Raw genomic sequence first — 14999 nt, 5'->3', positions numbered from 1 at the left:
GGATTACTGCCCCCTTCTTTTCTTGCTCCTCCATCCTTCTCCCCTCAGATTTCTCCTCCTATTTATTCTCTCTGCCTGGCATCCCCAACTATCCTTTCTCTTGCCTAACTATTGGCTCTTTATCAGACAATCAGCTGTTTTAGACAGGCACAGTAACACAGCTTCACAGAGTTAAACAAATGCAACATAAAAGAATGCAGCACATCTTTGCATCATTAAACAAATGGTCCACAGCATAAACAACTGTAACACATCTTTAACTAATATTCTACAGCTGTGCAATCCCTGGCACCCACGTAAAAAGCCAGGCATGTTGGAACACACCTGCAACCCCAGCTCTATGAAAGAGGAGAGAGGAGGACCCCTGGGGCTCCCTGACCAGATAGTCAAGCTGAGTTAGTGATCTCCAAGTGCAGTGAGAGAGCCTGTCTCAAAACGTAAGCTGACAGTGAGCTGGGCATGGTGGCGCACACCTTTAATCCTAGCACTTCGGAGGCTGAGGCAGGTGAATCTCTGTGAGTTCCAGGCCAGCAAGGGACACATAGTGTCTTACTTAGGGTTCTATTGCTGTGAAGAGACACTATGACCACAACAACTCTTACAAAGGAAAACATTTGATTGGGGCTGGCTTACAGTTCAGAGGTTTAGTCCGTTATCATCACAGCTGGAAGCTTCTGAGCCCTCAAAGCCCACCCCCAGTGACACACTTCCTCTAACAAAGCCAACATGGCCACTCATACTAATGGTGCCACTCCTACAGGCCTGTGGGGCCATTTTCATTCAGCCACCACACATGGTGAGACCCAAACAAACATACGTTAGAGAGGGATAGACAAAGGTCACGACAACCTCTGGCCTCTACATGCACATACATATATGCATATATGCATATGAACACACGGATACCACAAAAAAGAAAAAGAGAAAACAGTAAGACCAGGCATGGTGGTACATGCCTTTAACCCCAGGACTCAGGGGGCAGAGACAAGTTGATCTCTTTGAGTTCGGGGCCAGCCAGTGCTACATAGTGAAACTCTTTCTTGAGAATAAACAAACAAATAAATAAAAAACCAGACACCAGACAGATAGGGTCCCTAACTGGCGCCTTCTACACACCACCTGCACTTAACGTCTGCGCAAAGGGAAACAGCTTCGTCTGCGTAGTTACTAAAACCCAAGGAGAGTCAAAGCCGTAACATAAGAGCAACTAATAAACACATTAATAAGGCGGTCCATTGCACTGGAAACAATACCCAGCATCTTCAACCCAGTGACAGGCAGAGAGGCAGTTGCAGTGTCTGCCAGCTGCTGTGCCGCATACAAGCGGCTCTGACCTCGACTGGTAACAAAGTTGCATATTCTGCTGCTCACACTCAGCCTTGTCTGCCAGTCTGACATGGAGGATAATGTTACATTTCAGTCTGAAGTTAATGCAAATAACTAAATTCACAAAACTCTAAATTTTCTTTACAGACCATTTGGGGGTCCTAGGATTTCAGTTTAAGTCCTGCATCTCAAAGTTAATGCAAAAAAATATATTTCTTTTATTTTTAATTATATAATTAAATAATTATATGTGTTTGTGCTTTTGTGGGTGTGTGTACTTGCGAGTGCAATGCCTGCAGAGTCCAGAAGAGGACACCCAATCCTGTGGAGCAGCTGTGAGTTGCCTGATGTGGGTGCTGGAGACTGCTCTCAGGTCCTCCGCAAGAGAAGTAAGTGCCTTTAACTGCTAAGCCATCTCTCCAGATCCATCAAGACAGCTGACCACCTGGCTGAGCACAGAATCTGCAGGAAGAATGAATCAACGAGACTCTGCCACACCCAGCTGTAAGCACTTGTAAGACCTGCTCCATGCTCATTCCGGCCCCTCCAGTTGTGTTATACGCTGCAGAACCACTGGTGACCCTAACAGGGTTTCTTACTCATGTAACTGAAAATAAACAAGAGAGGCATCCCTGTTTGTGTCTCCTGATTAAAAAAAAAAAAAAAAAAAGACCTGGCCGGGCGGTGATGGCGCACGCCTTTAATCCCAGCACTCGGGAGGCAGAGGCAGGCGGATCTCTGTGAGTTCGAGGCCAGCCTGGGCTACCAAGTGAGTTCCAGGAAAGGTGCAAAGCTACACTGTCTCGAAAAACCATGGGCTGGTGCTAGAGCAAAGCAGCCTTGCCTGCCTGCAATGCGTCAGTTCTGTGACAGTCCTGTAAAATGGTCGTGTGCATCCATGAATGATGCTCTAATTACACTGCACACGTCCATGGCCAATCGCTGTGTGAGGAGGAACCAGGAGTCTCCCGTGGCAGAGACAACAGTGAGGCGCTGACAGAAGAGCAGGGACACAACACTTTCTCACAAATAGTTCTACTGTGGACTTCTACAGTGGGAAACATACAGAACCTACAAGAGAAGTGACTTGGCTTCCCATGCACAATCCCACATCCCTTGCTGGTGCGTATGCCCTGGCTAAACAAAACTGACTCACAAAGAACTCTGACCCACTGTGAGGCACATTAGACACTCTAGGCATGGGATTATTCTGTTTTTTGTTCTTATTGACACTGGTTATCAGCAGTGCTCAAAAAGATACTGTGTGGATTGCATCGAGGAAAAACTCACAGGTCAATCCAAACAAAATTCCTTTCTTATTAGTATTTAATACAGAGAACCTGAGAACAGTCCTGAACACACCCTAAAGTAGAGGCCTTCAGTGCTAATGTGTTTATTATAAATGATCTTGGAATTGGAGCAACTGGTCTAGGCTAGTGAAAACTGCAGAAAGCTCGGTGATGTACCACAAACTGGTTCTCAGCGAGTGACATCGCCAGCAGAGAAGCAGGATTGTCTTTAAAAGAGGGTAGCATGATGACACATGGGGTATAATAATGAGAAATAAACAGATATGTAAATGACAAAGGAGACATTAATTTCATCTTCAGATTTTTTAGATTATGTGTATATGTGTATATCTGGGTGTAGGCCTATGGATGAGTGCAGCTCACACACTCCGGAAGAGAGCACCCAGTTTCCGGAAGCTGGAGTTACAGATGGGTGTGAGCTGCCCCACTCGGGTGCTGAGCTCTGGTCTCCTACTGCTCAGCCACCTCTCCAGACCCAGACCTTGTGACCTTCTAAAGAACAGAACTACAGGGATGGAGGCTAGCTCAATGGCAGAGCACTCGCCCCACATGTTGGAGGCTCTGGATTTATCTTACTGTGGGAGAAAATAAGGCAGCATTTATTGCTTGGTGTGGTAGTGCCCTCCTATATTCTCAGCATTGGAGGCTGAGGCAGGAGGATCGCCACAGTTTGAGGCCAGCCTAGACTACATAGGCCATCTTGGGCCACCTAGTGAGATTCTATCCAAAAAAAGGAAATTTTATAAAAGGCAACCCTTTAAAGTCTGGATGCACTGAGAACTGGTAGAGTACTTGCTTAGTGCCTAGCATGTACAAGACCTTTGGTTCAAATGCCAGCATTAAAAGAAGAGAGAAGGGGAGAGGAAGAAGGAGAGAAAAGCAGCTGTCACTTGAATAAGCATTAGTAACATTAAATATTAACTTTTAAAATCACGATCCTCTGTCAGCAGCACCAGGCCAACACACTGTTCTCCCTCTCTCCCCCTCCCTCCCTCCTTCCTACATCTCTGAGCCCTCCTTAAATGGAAGTTCACCCACCAGGAAGCAGCTCTGCCACCTAGTGACATAACTTTATGCTGCAATGGTTTGACTCCTGGAATTCCAGTTTAGCCAGTCAACCTTGGTCCATGTCTTGCTATGGGAGGAAGCTGCCTCAATTTCCTGTGACTTTTGCTTTTAAATACAGACAGACTCACTCCCCATGTAGGTAAAAAGGGAAATGATGGGGCTGGAGAAATGATGCAGAGGATGCAGGTTCAATTCCCAGCACCCACACAGTGATTCATAACCATCTGTAACTCCAGTTCCAGAGCATCCAACGCCCTCTTCTGGCCTTCTCAGGCACTGCATGCAATATGATGCACATACTGACAGGCAGACAAACACAAAATAATGCACAATAAATATAACAAATAATTATTTTTTAAAAACAGAAACAAAGGGAGATGAGAATAGTTTTAAGTTATTCTGCATGGTTCCCCACTACTCATCCAGATCAAGAAGACCACTAATAAGGCTAACCCACTCCTCAGGCCACATCCCCCTTGGCCACCCTTCTACAGATGTCATGGTGACTCATGGCGGACCTGACTTGGGGCCCTAGCAAGGAAGGACTGGTCATCACACTGCTGTGCCCACAGAAGGGGCCAGCTACTTACGGAAGTATTTCAGCGTCTCTTCAATCTGCTCGGTTGTGAGGTCGATGTTGGCATCTGGGGAAATGAGAGGTGTATGCAGCCAGTCATCGTGGTCGTAACCGTAGATGGTGTCAGCTCTTAGCTTGTAATGGGGCAGCTGCTCCTCCAGCAGGCTAATGATCTCAACTTCTGGAAGGTTGGTGCTGTTACACACGTCTAGAGAGAAGAAGATGGAGGCGTAAGTGTGGTCTTAGGGAGCGAAGGAAGACACTATCACTCATGTCTTGTCAACCACCTGCCACAGGCAAAATCCAGGCAAGGACACATCAGGGATCTTTTCTAATTTGAAATCTACTCTCAAGACTTAGAATTGTTGAGGTGGGCATGTCTGATGGACAAAGGGTACAGGTAGATACTGAGCACAGTTTGAACATTGTACATCCCAGTATGGTGTCTCAGTCAGGGTGACTATCGCTGTGATGAAACACCATGATAAAATGCAACTTGGGGAGAAGGGTTTATATTTCTCACAGTTCCATATGGCAGTTCATTATCAAACGCAGTCAGGGAGGAACCTAGAGTTAGGAGCTGATTCAGAGGCCACGTAGGGGAGCTGCTTATTGGCTTGCCTCCCATGCCTTTCTCGGCCTGCTTTCTTATAGAACCCAAGACCACCAGCCCAGGGATGACCCTACATACAGTGGACCCCCACCCACCAATCACTAAAGAAAATGCTCTACAGACCTGCATAGAATCCAATCTTATGGAGGCATTGTCTTAATTGAGGTCCCTTCCTCTCAGATGACTTCAGCTTGTGTCAAGTTGACAAAAAACTAGCCAGTACATATAGTAAATGTGGCCGACAGCCACTAAGTGTATATTTCAAAATAACCAGTAGAGAGGATTTTGAAGGATCCCAACACCATGAAATAAAAGGTGCAGTGCTCCCTCCTGTGTCCACCATCCTCCCAGACACACAATGCTCCCTCCTGTGTCCACCATCCTCTAGGCACAGCTAGACCATAACTGCTCCCTATATTCACAGTGCCTTGTCAGAACTATTACTGTGTGAGTAGGTTCTGTCTTCTGAGTACGATGGCACTCATCTCATCTGGCTATGCGATGCAATCTTTCACACACAGGTCCTCGATTTGCCCATGAACCCCACAGCTCCATCTCCACTGTGCTCAGGTGGGAGTGTAGCCAGGCCTGGAATGGTATGGTGGGCAGTTTTCCTGCTGCTCTGACCAAACCCCTGATAGGAGCCGACCTAAAGAGGAAGGGCTGACTTGGGCTCACAGTTTGGGGGGACACAGTCCACTGTGGCAGGCAGGGCACAGTGACAAGAGCACAAAGTGTCTGGTGGTACTGCAGCCCCTCAGGAAGCAGAGATGAGAGAACACTGGAGCGAGGCTGGCTTTCTGCTTTCCTCGAAGCACAGCAGTCCAGTGGATGGATTGGTGCTGCCCACATCGGGGCTGGTCTTCCCACTTCAGTGAGACCTCTCTGGAAACAACCTCACAGACATCCCTGGAGGTGTGTTTCCACGGCGAGTCTAAATACAACCAACTGACGGTGAACCTCCTGCACACAGCCCACCTGTAGCACGAATCCTAATTGGTCTTAATAATAAAAACCTGGAGTCAGATACTGGGGTGAAAGCTGAAAGATCAGAGAAGCAGAGTAGCTAACTGTTGTAGAATATTATTTTAAGGTGTGTTACTTTGTTTATGCTCTGGAACATTTGTTTAATGATGCAAAGATGTGTTTGATTAAATAAAATTCACCTGTGATCAGGATGCTGAGTCAGCAACTAGCTGACAGGGAGAAGCCAGGTGGAGAAGGGTTTATTTATAAGGAGGGGCGAGGAGAAGCATGAGGGCTTTCTGGATGACAAGAGCAAGGAGAAGAGGTGAGCTACTTGTTATTCAGCCTCTCTGAGGAGAATTCCACCTTAACCTTTGAATCTTGAGTTCTTTAGATAGAGAGATGTTTAGTTAAGTTCCCTTCATAGCGTTGAAAGAGTCGGAGCCTGAGGGAACAGAATTCCCTCCAGCTGCAGGCCAGCGGAAATTTTTTAAAAAGACAACAGCAGCCACTAGAAAGACCCCTTACCTCTAGGGAGCCTCAGACTGAAAGGGGCCCAGGCTCCTGTCTCCTCCTGCCTTGTCACTACTCTCTCAGCCCAGCCATAGCACTTAATGTTTCCTCCTCCCAAGTGCTGGGATCAAGAGTGCGCCACCACTGCCTAGCCTCTAGTGGCAAGCTCCGAACTCTGATCTCCAGGCAAGCTTTATTTGTTAGAGCACAAACAAACTATAACCACATTCCACCCAAGCAGTCTTTTTAATTAAACGGTAGTTCAGCCATGTGACACATGGAATGAGGACACAGACCATAGTACCCTGCAGACTCTTCTACTCCATGCTTACTCACAAGGACAGATAATGATGGAATCAACATGATGGAATTCTGGCATCAGCCATGAGCTCAGCCCTGTTAGCAGGAGCCTACAACAGTAAACTGCCCTGGGAGCAGGAGGGGTCTTGCCAACCCGGAACCAAGTTATCTTCCTGTGAATAGGGAGGGCAATGAACTCTGGGTTTTGCACTAAGAATCAGTCTTCCGCTGGGAAAAACCAATCAGAAAGTTAGCAAACACTTTGAGTGGACAGTTAAGGAATGTGGGAACCTGGATAAAGGTGAAGATGAGGCCCGATCACCTTCTGATGTGCTCCAGGTGGAAAGGGCAGGGGAGGGAACACTCTGGAATATGAAACCACCTGCCACATGGGGAAGTGGAGATGCTGAAGGGGGTACTGCTAAAATGGGGAGTCCCATTAAAGGGGAACAGCCAAGCCCTGACCACACACTCAGAAGAAATGATTGATTGGCACCAGTGACTAGGAGGGAGCCACATGAGAATACCAGCTAGGCTGGGCCTCCCCTCCTCCCCCTGGAGCAGCCAAGGCAAGATGGAAGAAGGCAGTGACATGGTGGGGAGGCAGGTACCGCACAGGTCAGGCTAAGCCAAACCCTGCTCCTTTGTTCCTGATGAGGTGGCCCTACAGCTCCCTCAAAGTGTATTAAATCATCTATGAGCTGTCCCTCTCAGGCAGGGGCCTGGCTGTCCACCCCGAGATTCCCCCAGCCTGCACCACCCCACTCAGTTCAATCTGTAAAACCTCACTGCAGAACGTTGCCATGCAGAGAGCCAGCATGGTTTCTCAAAGTGCTCAGAAGAATTAACGATTGGAAAGTAAGGCAATGGGGATTTGAGGGTGCTTCAGGGCTACGGTTCAGCCCTGTGGAGGGGGAATGTCTGCATCTGGGTGCAGGGGCTTCTCTGCCTAACATGAGAAGGGTCATGCCCAGCATATTCGGCATCTCAACTAGCAAAGCCTAGACCAGACCTGCTGTGTCCAAAGGAAGGTCTGTGAGAACAGAAGCCATGACCGCCCTCAGAAAGTGACAGCCCAATGTCCTCAATACAAGGACCTCCCCTTCCTGCTCAGCTCCCAGGGAAACACTGTCCACACAGGCCCACAGTGATGGCTCCTCCTAGCCACAGTATGAAAGGGGAGCTGGGATCAAGACGGCTGCTGCCAGTCAGTGGCGTCTTTTGGCTAAGCCAGCTCTGACTAAACCAGCGCTGCACCGCTGCTCCAAAAAAGCCTGTCTGCGGGAGAGTGGGCAGGGACCGACACATTTCCCCCAGCAACACCCACATGACAGGCTGCCGCCCTCTGGTGTCTCCATGTTGTTTGTGGGGAAGAGGACAGAGCCGGGGTGCGTGGAGAGTCAGCTGCTCAGCTACCTCCCAGGACAGGGCCAAACGCATTCTCAAACTTCAGGGCATTTGACCTTTTGTAATGTGGCCAACCATCTAGACATAAGCAAGGCTTCAGTTGCCTTCAAAACAGAGAAAATCAATCATGAAGGTCATGTGTAGGCAGCCAGGGATCTCTCCTTGGCCTCAGGCTCTGCGGAATTCCTATGAAAATGGGCAGGAGTGTGCTGGCTGGCTGGAGAAGACACACCAAGGTCTGAGGGTGGGTAAATGTAGCATAAAGAACTACCAAGAATCTCAGGATTGAGACTGGGGGATGGCTCAGTCAGCAAACTGCTTGCCATACATGCATAAGGAAACCCCAGGTCAACTGACAGGAACCACATAAAAAAGCTGGGGTGTGGCAGTGTACACTTGTCATCCCAGCTCTGGGGAGGCAGGGACAGGCGGGTCCCTGAGGCTTGCTGGCCAGCAGCTTCGCCTGCTTGGTAATCTCTAGGCCAGTGAGAGACTGCCTCAACAAACCAGGCGTCCAAGGAATGACATCCAAGGCTTTCTCAGGCCTCCATACACACCTCACACACCTCACACACATGCATGAAGGGACACAGGATCCACAGGAATGTCGTCAACGCCCGAAACCCACAGCCAGGTACTTGCAGACTGTCCCACCTGGAAACTGATGACAAGGTTCTATTTGCTCAGCTTCATAGGTGAAGAAGCCGATTCCCAGGAGCACGGAAGACCTTGTTAGTCAGGGTCACGTGACTAAGCAGGTGGCAGCAGTGCCCTCCGCAGCAGCTAACACAGATCCTTCTGCCACAGCTGCCCATCTCTGGAAGCATGCAGTGAAACCTGGGATTTCCCATAACATCACACCAGGAGGCAGGTAGAAGAGGATCCCCTCGAGGGCCAAGGACGAGACTCAAGCTGTGTCCCTGCCACCTGCCCAGTGCAGGCACTAGCCATCTTTAGCCACACAGGCAATGCCAGGGCATGGTCACAGCAGCCCCGAGTGCCTGGACAAGGTGAGGCGAGCACACACGGCATCTTCCATGTAGACTTGAGGGAGAAGCACATGAAGGCCTGTGTATGGGAATCCTAATTAATCTTAACAATAAAACCCCCGAGTCAGATATGGAGGGTGAAAGCTGAAAGATCAGAGAAGCAGAGCAGCCATCCACCAGAGAGACTTCTTACCTCTAGGAATCCTCAGGCTGAAAGGGGGCAAGATCCTGTCTCCAGAATCCTCAGACTGAATGCAATGAGTTCCTGTCTTCTGCCATATATTCCCCTCTCTGCTCAGCCATATCCCTTCCTGTCTCCACCTTCCTAGTGCTGGGGTTAAAGGTGTGGGCCATCACCATCCTCTGTTTCTCTTTTAGACTGGATTAATCTCATGTAGACCAGGGTGGCCTTGAACGTACAGAAATCCAGATGGATCTCTGCCTCCCAAGTGCTGGGATTAAAGGAGTGTGCCACCACTGCCTGGCCTCCATGGCTAACTAGTGGCTTAGCTCCACACTCTGATCTTCAAGCAAGCTTTATTTGTTAGATCACAAACTATCACCACAGGCCTGCCTTAAGGGTCACAATCCATGAACGGCTCTGCCTCTGATGAAGCACCCAAGCCCACGACGGAACCACTCTTCCCAGCTCAGCCCCTGCTGTTTTTTCTAGCTTCTGGTCAGGTAAGACAGGCCAACCTCTTGCCATTCTTCAGGGCTCCCCACCCCAACACTGCACCCTAAAATGTCACTCAAATGCCAGCTTGTATTTGTGAAGTCTTGCCTGACCAGTTCCCCAGGCTACCACAGTGCTCAGCACATACACAATTACACAACATGCCAGGCAGGGCTTTCTCCATAGCTCCTCCCCCTAGCCAAGAGCTACTCAGGCCCAACCTCAAACAGCCCTGAGGACGTCTGTCGCTTCAAAACTCAAAGTGCTTGGAAGTGTTCAGATAAACAAAGGGAAGCCAGGGCAGCAGGGGTGGCATGCCTCTCATTCACCCACTGACCCAGGATGAAGCGCCAGCTCCTCCTGGTGCAGCCGTTGCTGAAGAGGTCATCTCATGTCCCCAGCTCTATCTACTAGGAAAGAGTGTCACAGGGTGGTGGAAGTACCAAGTCCTGGGGAAATGCCGACATGCCTGCCATGGAAGTCTGCTCCTATGATACCTCAGGATCCCCAAGCCCTAAGGTCTGGAGTGATCCACCTTCTAAGACAAGGGCACCCCTCAGAGTTTCCTGGGAGGAAGGAAAGGGTGCAGGGCACTCCAGGAATCTCAGTCTACAGAGGTGGCTTTCTCCATTCCCAGGGACTCAGACAGAATCCACACCCTCAGAGGGGGCTTCAAGGAGCCCCTCCACCCGAGGATTTGCTCTGTGCTGAGGTGACCTACCCAGGTGCCTCTTTCTTACAGCAGAGACAATGGTTCTAAATTAGCATTCAAGTTTAAAACTCAGAGAAACTTAGAAGCCCGGTTCTCACAGCTGGGTGTAGTGGCTCACACATTTAATCCCAGCACTCGGGAGGCAGAGGCAGGTGGATCTCTGTGAGTTCAAGGCCAGCATGGCTTACACAGAGTTCCAGGACAGCCAGAGCTGTTACACATAGAACCCTGTCTCAAAAAACCAAAACAAAACAAAAGTCAGGTTCTCAACAAAAAGGGGTGGGGAGGAGCCCCTTTCCTGCAGCACATAACTGCCCTGGGGTGGCCACCCACAGATGGAGATCCACAGGCGAGGGGAAACATCAGGGAAGGAAGGGATAAAAGGGAGAACCAGGAAGGTAGAAAAAAGGAACCGAGGGGGCAGGAAGAGGAAGCCTTCCAGGACAAAGGGGAAGAAGCAGTGCTACACTGTCACCTGCTGGACATCCAGCCTATAGCAAGGCTTCGAGAATACAGTCGGGAGGTTTCACAAAACAAAACAAAAACAAAAAAAAACAAGACAAAACCGAATATATGACCAGCTTCAACCACTTCTACATGTTCACTCAAAAGACTCCAAGTCAGCACACCCCAGAGATCTTTGCACATCAGTGTTGACTGCAGCACCATTCACAATAGCTGAGTTATGGGACCAGCCTAGGTGCCCAGCATCAGAAGACTGGATACAGAAAGTGACTTTATATGCACACTGGACCACTTTTCAGCCATAAGGAAGAATGAAGTCCTGCCATCTGCAGGAAAATGGATGCAACTAGAGACTACCAGAGAGAACAAATTAAGGGAGTCTCAGAGAGGCAAATGCCCTGCATTTTTCTCCCATTTTTAGCTCCTAGATTTTATACAGATCCATAATATTGGAGAGGTGCAGGTAACATAAAAGCTAAAATGGAACTGTCCAGACCCTATACTGTAAGGACAAAGCTGGTGATTGGAGGTGGGGAGGCTGAGACAGGGCAGGTAGAGGGTACAGGGTGAACATGCTCTGAAAACAGCCTCATGTAACCCTGTATGGGTGGGTAAGCACTCTGGAGAAAGGGGCTCCAGCGCTGTTCTGCCACACTCTACCTTGTAACCCCATCCAAACTCCATCTTCATCCATCTGGACTCAGTTTCTCTACCTGTAGAACTATAGCACGAGGACGTCACTCTCTGCCCACCAGAAATGATTCTGAACAGCTACAGAAAGGCCACAGGAGTTACAGAGCCTCCTCTGGGGTACCCACCACCCACAGCCCTTCTCTGTCCCCCAAATGCTGTTTTCTGAGACTCAGGATCTGAACTTTTCACACAAAATTCTCTGACTTCTTTAATTTTTAAACTCACATTTATGTATTTGGGGACATACACGCCACAGTGCACATGGGTGGAAATCAGTTCTCTCCTCTACCACATAGGTCAAGGTGACCAAACTCAGGTCTTCTAGCTTGGTGTCAGGCGGTGGACCCACTGAGCCACCTCACCAGCCCTCAGGTCCCTTGATTTCTAACTGCTAGACTAATTTAGAAGTTTTAAGCACTCGAGGGCCAAATTAAACAAGTCTGTCTGCAGAGATTTCCTACCCTGCACGTTACTGCAGACCTCAGGAGTACGTCACAGCTACATGAACAGTGAGTGACAAGCAAGGGCCACTCAACAAACAGGACCGAACTGCCAGCTTCCATCTGTCTCTGACCTTTCCTCCCAGTCCCTCCCCATTCCACAGCTTACCCATCAAATTTGCCTGAGGCCATAATGGTGAGGAATGAGCCAGCCTGGCCCCAGGTCCACTCCCAGGAGCTGGCTGGAAACAGCTGCCCTCTCTGTAGCCTGCCACCCTTGGCATGGGCTGTTATCGACCTCACTGTGCCAAAGCTTCACAGGCCCCTCATCTCCACACAGGCCTGGAAACCACTGGACTTTCCTGACACTGTAAGGATGAAAGGACACAGACCCAAAGACATATAGCCGCCACACAGTGCAGGAAATGCATGAGACTGCAATCAGTATCTGATGACCTAGAGCATTCTCATCTCAGGACCCTCTGGAAACCTGCCTAAGCATCTCTGGAGAACTGTCTCAATCACTTATTTCTGCCTGTTTTGAAGACAGACCTCCTCTATCCAGCATACTGCAGGGTAGCATGGAACACCCCCCATCCCCGGCTCTGGAGTCCTGGGACCACACACTGAGGCCACTGACACTATCTTCTATAGCACAGACACTGTGACTCCACAGATTACAGGGGACCATCAGAGCTATCTACTGTCTCAACCACTTCAGCCAGTGACACCAAACAGCCCAGAGAGGCTGTGATACTACACAGCAAAACAGTAGCCAGACATGGGCCTTGAGCACAGCCTTCTGAACACGGGTTCCTGAGCTGTCTCAGCAGCTTCTAGAACCTGCTAATCCACAACAACTGCAAGGCTCTGCTGGACCCTGAGTGCAGGAGACCTGGAAGTATGTCACAGGCTGAGAAACAAGAGTGGACAGAGGGGAGAGTGAGGCCTCAGAGCCCCAGGGTGCTGGGTGAGCTGTGGGCTGAGCAGCTACCAGACAGAAGGCAGGACTCAGTGTCTGAGGTACTCCGTGCTCTCAGCAGCCAGGAGGATCTCCAGAGAACAGGACAGACAAACACTTAGGAAACCGAAAGCAAAGGCCAACAAAGCTGAGCTGCAGAGAAACTAATGACGCTGGAGAATTCTCTAGAATGTTTGCAGCCTAAACACCTGAAGAACTCAGTATCCAAAAAACCAGCAGTGGCTTAGTTCAGGTACATGGATCTGCCCACCATTCCCAACACACACACACACACACACACACACACACACACACACACACACACACACACACAGGCCTAAGATACGTACCCTTGTCAAGCAGCTGAGCTGAGACAGTCCACCCACTCAGTCACATTTAGAAACAGGGTTTCCAGTGTGAGGCTAAAGGTCGACCTTGGGCAACTGATGTGGCGTGGTCCACGTGAGCATGCTGGTTTGTTGTGCAACAGAGCAGGCAGGAAGAGCAGAGCAAAGGGAAGGAGGAGGGACCTGCTGAGAAGCCGCCTCCAAAACGCCCAAAGCAAAGCAGATGGTCTCATGCTGGTGACGTCGTGGCTTACTGTGGGCAAGCACGCCCTGGAAGGCCCACACATCAATGCAATCGGCTATTGATACATTTCCCTGGATGCAATCCTGTCGCTAGGTGATGGATGATAGTGCATGGCTGTTTATGGGTGGTGAAAATGTCCAACAACCAGGCAGTGGTGGGTGTGCAGTAGTTTAAATGCACTAATGGCACAGAATTAAGGACCGAGGCTGTAGCTCAATGATAGAGTGCTTGCCTAGCATGTATGAGGCCTTTGGTTCAATCCCCAGAACTGCCAACTTAAGGGGGGTGAGGCAGAAAGGGTACAGAATGATATGCTTTAAAAGTGTTCATTTGGCCAGGCAGTGGTGGCACATGCCTTTAATCCCAGCACTCGGGAGGCAGAGCCAGGAGGATCTCTGTGAGTTCGAGGCCAGCCTGGTCTACCAAGTGAGTTCCAGGAAAGGCACAAAGCTACATTGACAAACTGTCTCGAAAAACCGAAAGAAAAAAAAAAAAAAAGTGTTCATTCAAGCTGGGCAGTGGTGGCGCATGCCTGTAATCCCAGCACTTTGGAGGCAGAGGCAGGTGGATCTCTTTGAGTTCGAGGCCAGCCTGGTCTACAGAGCTAGTCCAGGACAGGCTCCAAAAGCTACAGAGAAACCCTGTCTCGGGAAAAAAAAAAAAAAAAAGTGTTCATTCACAAATATGTATTTTTAACACAATTTGTAAAAAAAAAAAGTACCCTTGTTCAAAGATAATACATACAAATAGAATGGCTAGAATCCAATGGCAAGTACTGGTGGGGAGACCTCAAGCCCAGGGCAAAAAGAAGACAGGGGATCCCAGAGCAAGGGAGACTAGCTGCATCAGTGAGCTCTGGGTTTGATTAAGAGACCTGCCTCAATAAAGGTGGAAGATCAATAGAAGATTCCTTACATCAACCTTGGGCTTCCACATGAATGTACACACATGTAAGTGTACCCATACACACATGTGCCCACACATACAAGCATGCATATACACACAAATATACACTACAATATAGTGATATTTTATTTGTACTGAAATGTGATTTTATTTGTATATTAATAAAGTCGCCTTGGGATCAGAGCAAGCCATAGCAGAAGCTGGGCAGTGGTGGTACATGCCTTTAATCCCAACACTTGGGAGGCAGAGCTAGGCAGATCTCTGTGTGTTCAAGGATACCGCCAGCATGGTGACACACGCCTTTAATCTCAATACCAACCATAGAAGACCTGGAGGTCTGTATAGATAGGCAGTGACGAGGTCATGTGGCTGGGTTTACAACCAATGAGAAAACAGAACAGAAAGTCTATAAAAAAGACAGGACACAGGAATTAGCTCTCTTGCGGAGAGGAAAGACAGAGCATCAGTGAAGGGTAAGGTTTTGAG

At 49.1% G+C, this 14999-nt stretch overlaps 1 protein-coding gene across 4 annotated transcripts in view; it reads right to left on the bottom strand.

Annotated features, from left to right (window-relative positions):
* Trak1 (trafficking kinesin protein 1) overlaps positions 1-14999 on the bottom strand; it is a 104254-nt gene that overhangs the window by 74271 nt on the left and 14984 nt on the right. For all 4 annotated transcript variants that reach the window (XM_036193997.1, XM_036193992.1, XM_036193995.1 and 1 more), the window contains exon 2: positions 4295-4489. Coding sequence is in view for 3 of the 4 variants with exons in the window: in XM_036193992.1 (XP_036049885.1) it covers positions 4295-4489 (195 nt within the window). In the remaining variant the exon portion in view is untranslated. The remainder of the gene's footprint in view (positions 1-4294; positions 4490-14999) is intronic.

The sequence above is a fragment of the Onychomys torridus genome, chromosome 7 (genome assembly GCF_903995425.1).
Source record: "Onychomys torridus chromosome 7, mOncTor1.1, whole genome shotgun sequence".
Taxonomy (NCBI): domain Eukaryota; kingdom Metazoa; phylum Chordata; class Mammalia; order Rodentia; family Cricetidae; genus Onychomys; species Onychomys torridus.
The sequence above is the reverse complement of the archived record's forward strand: the minus strand, read 5'-3'. Positions and strand labels throughout refer to the sequence as shown.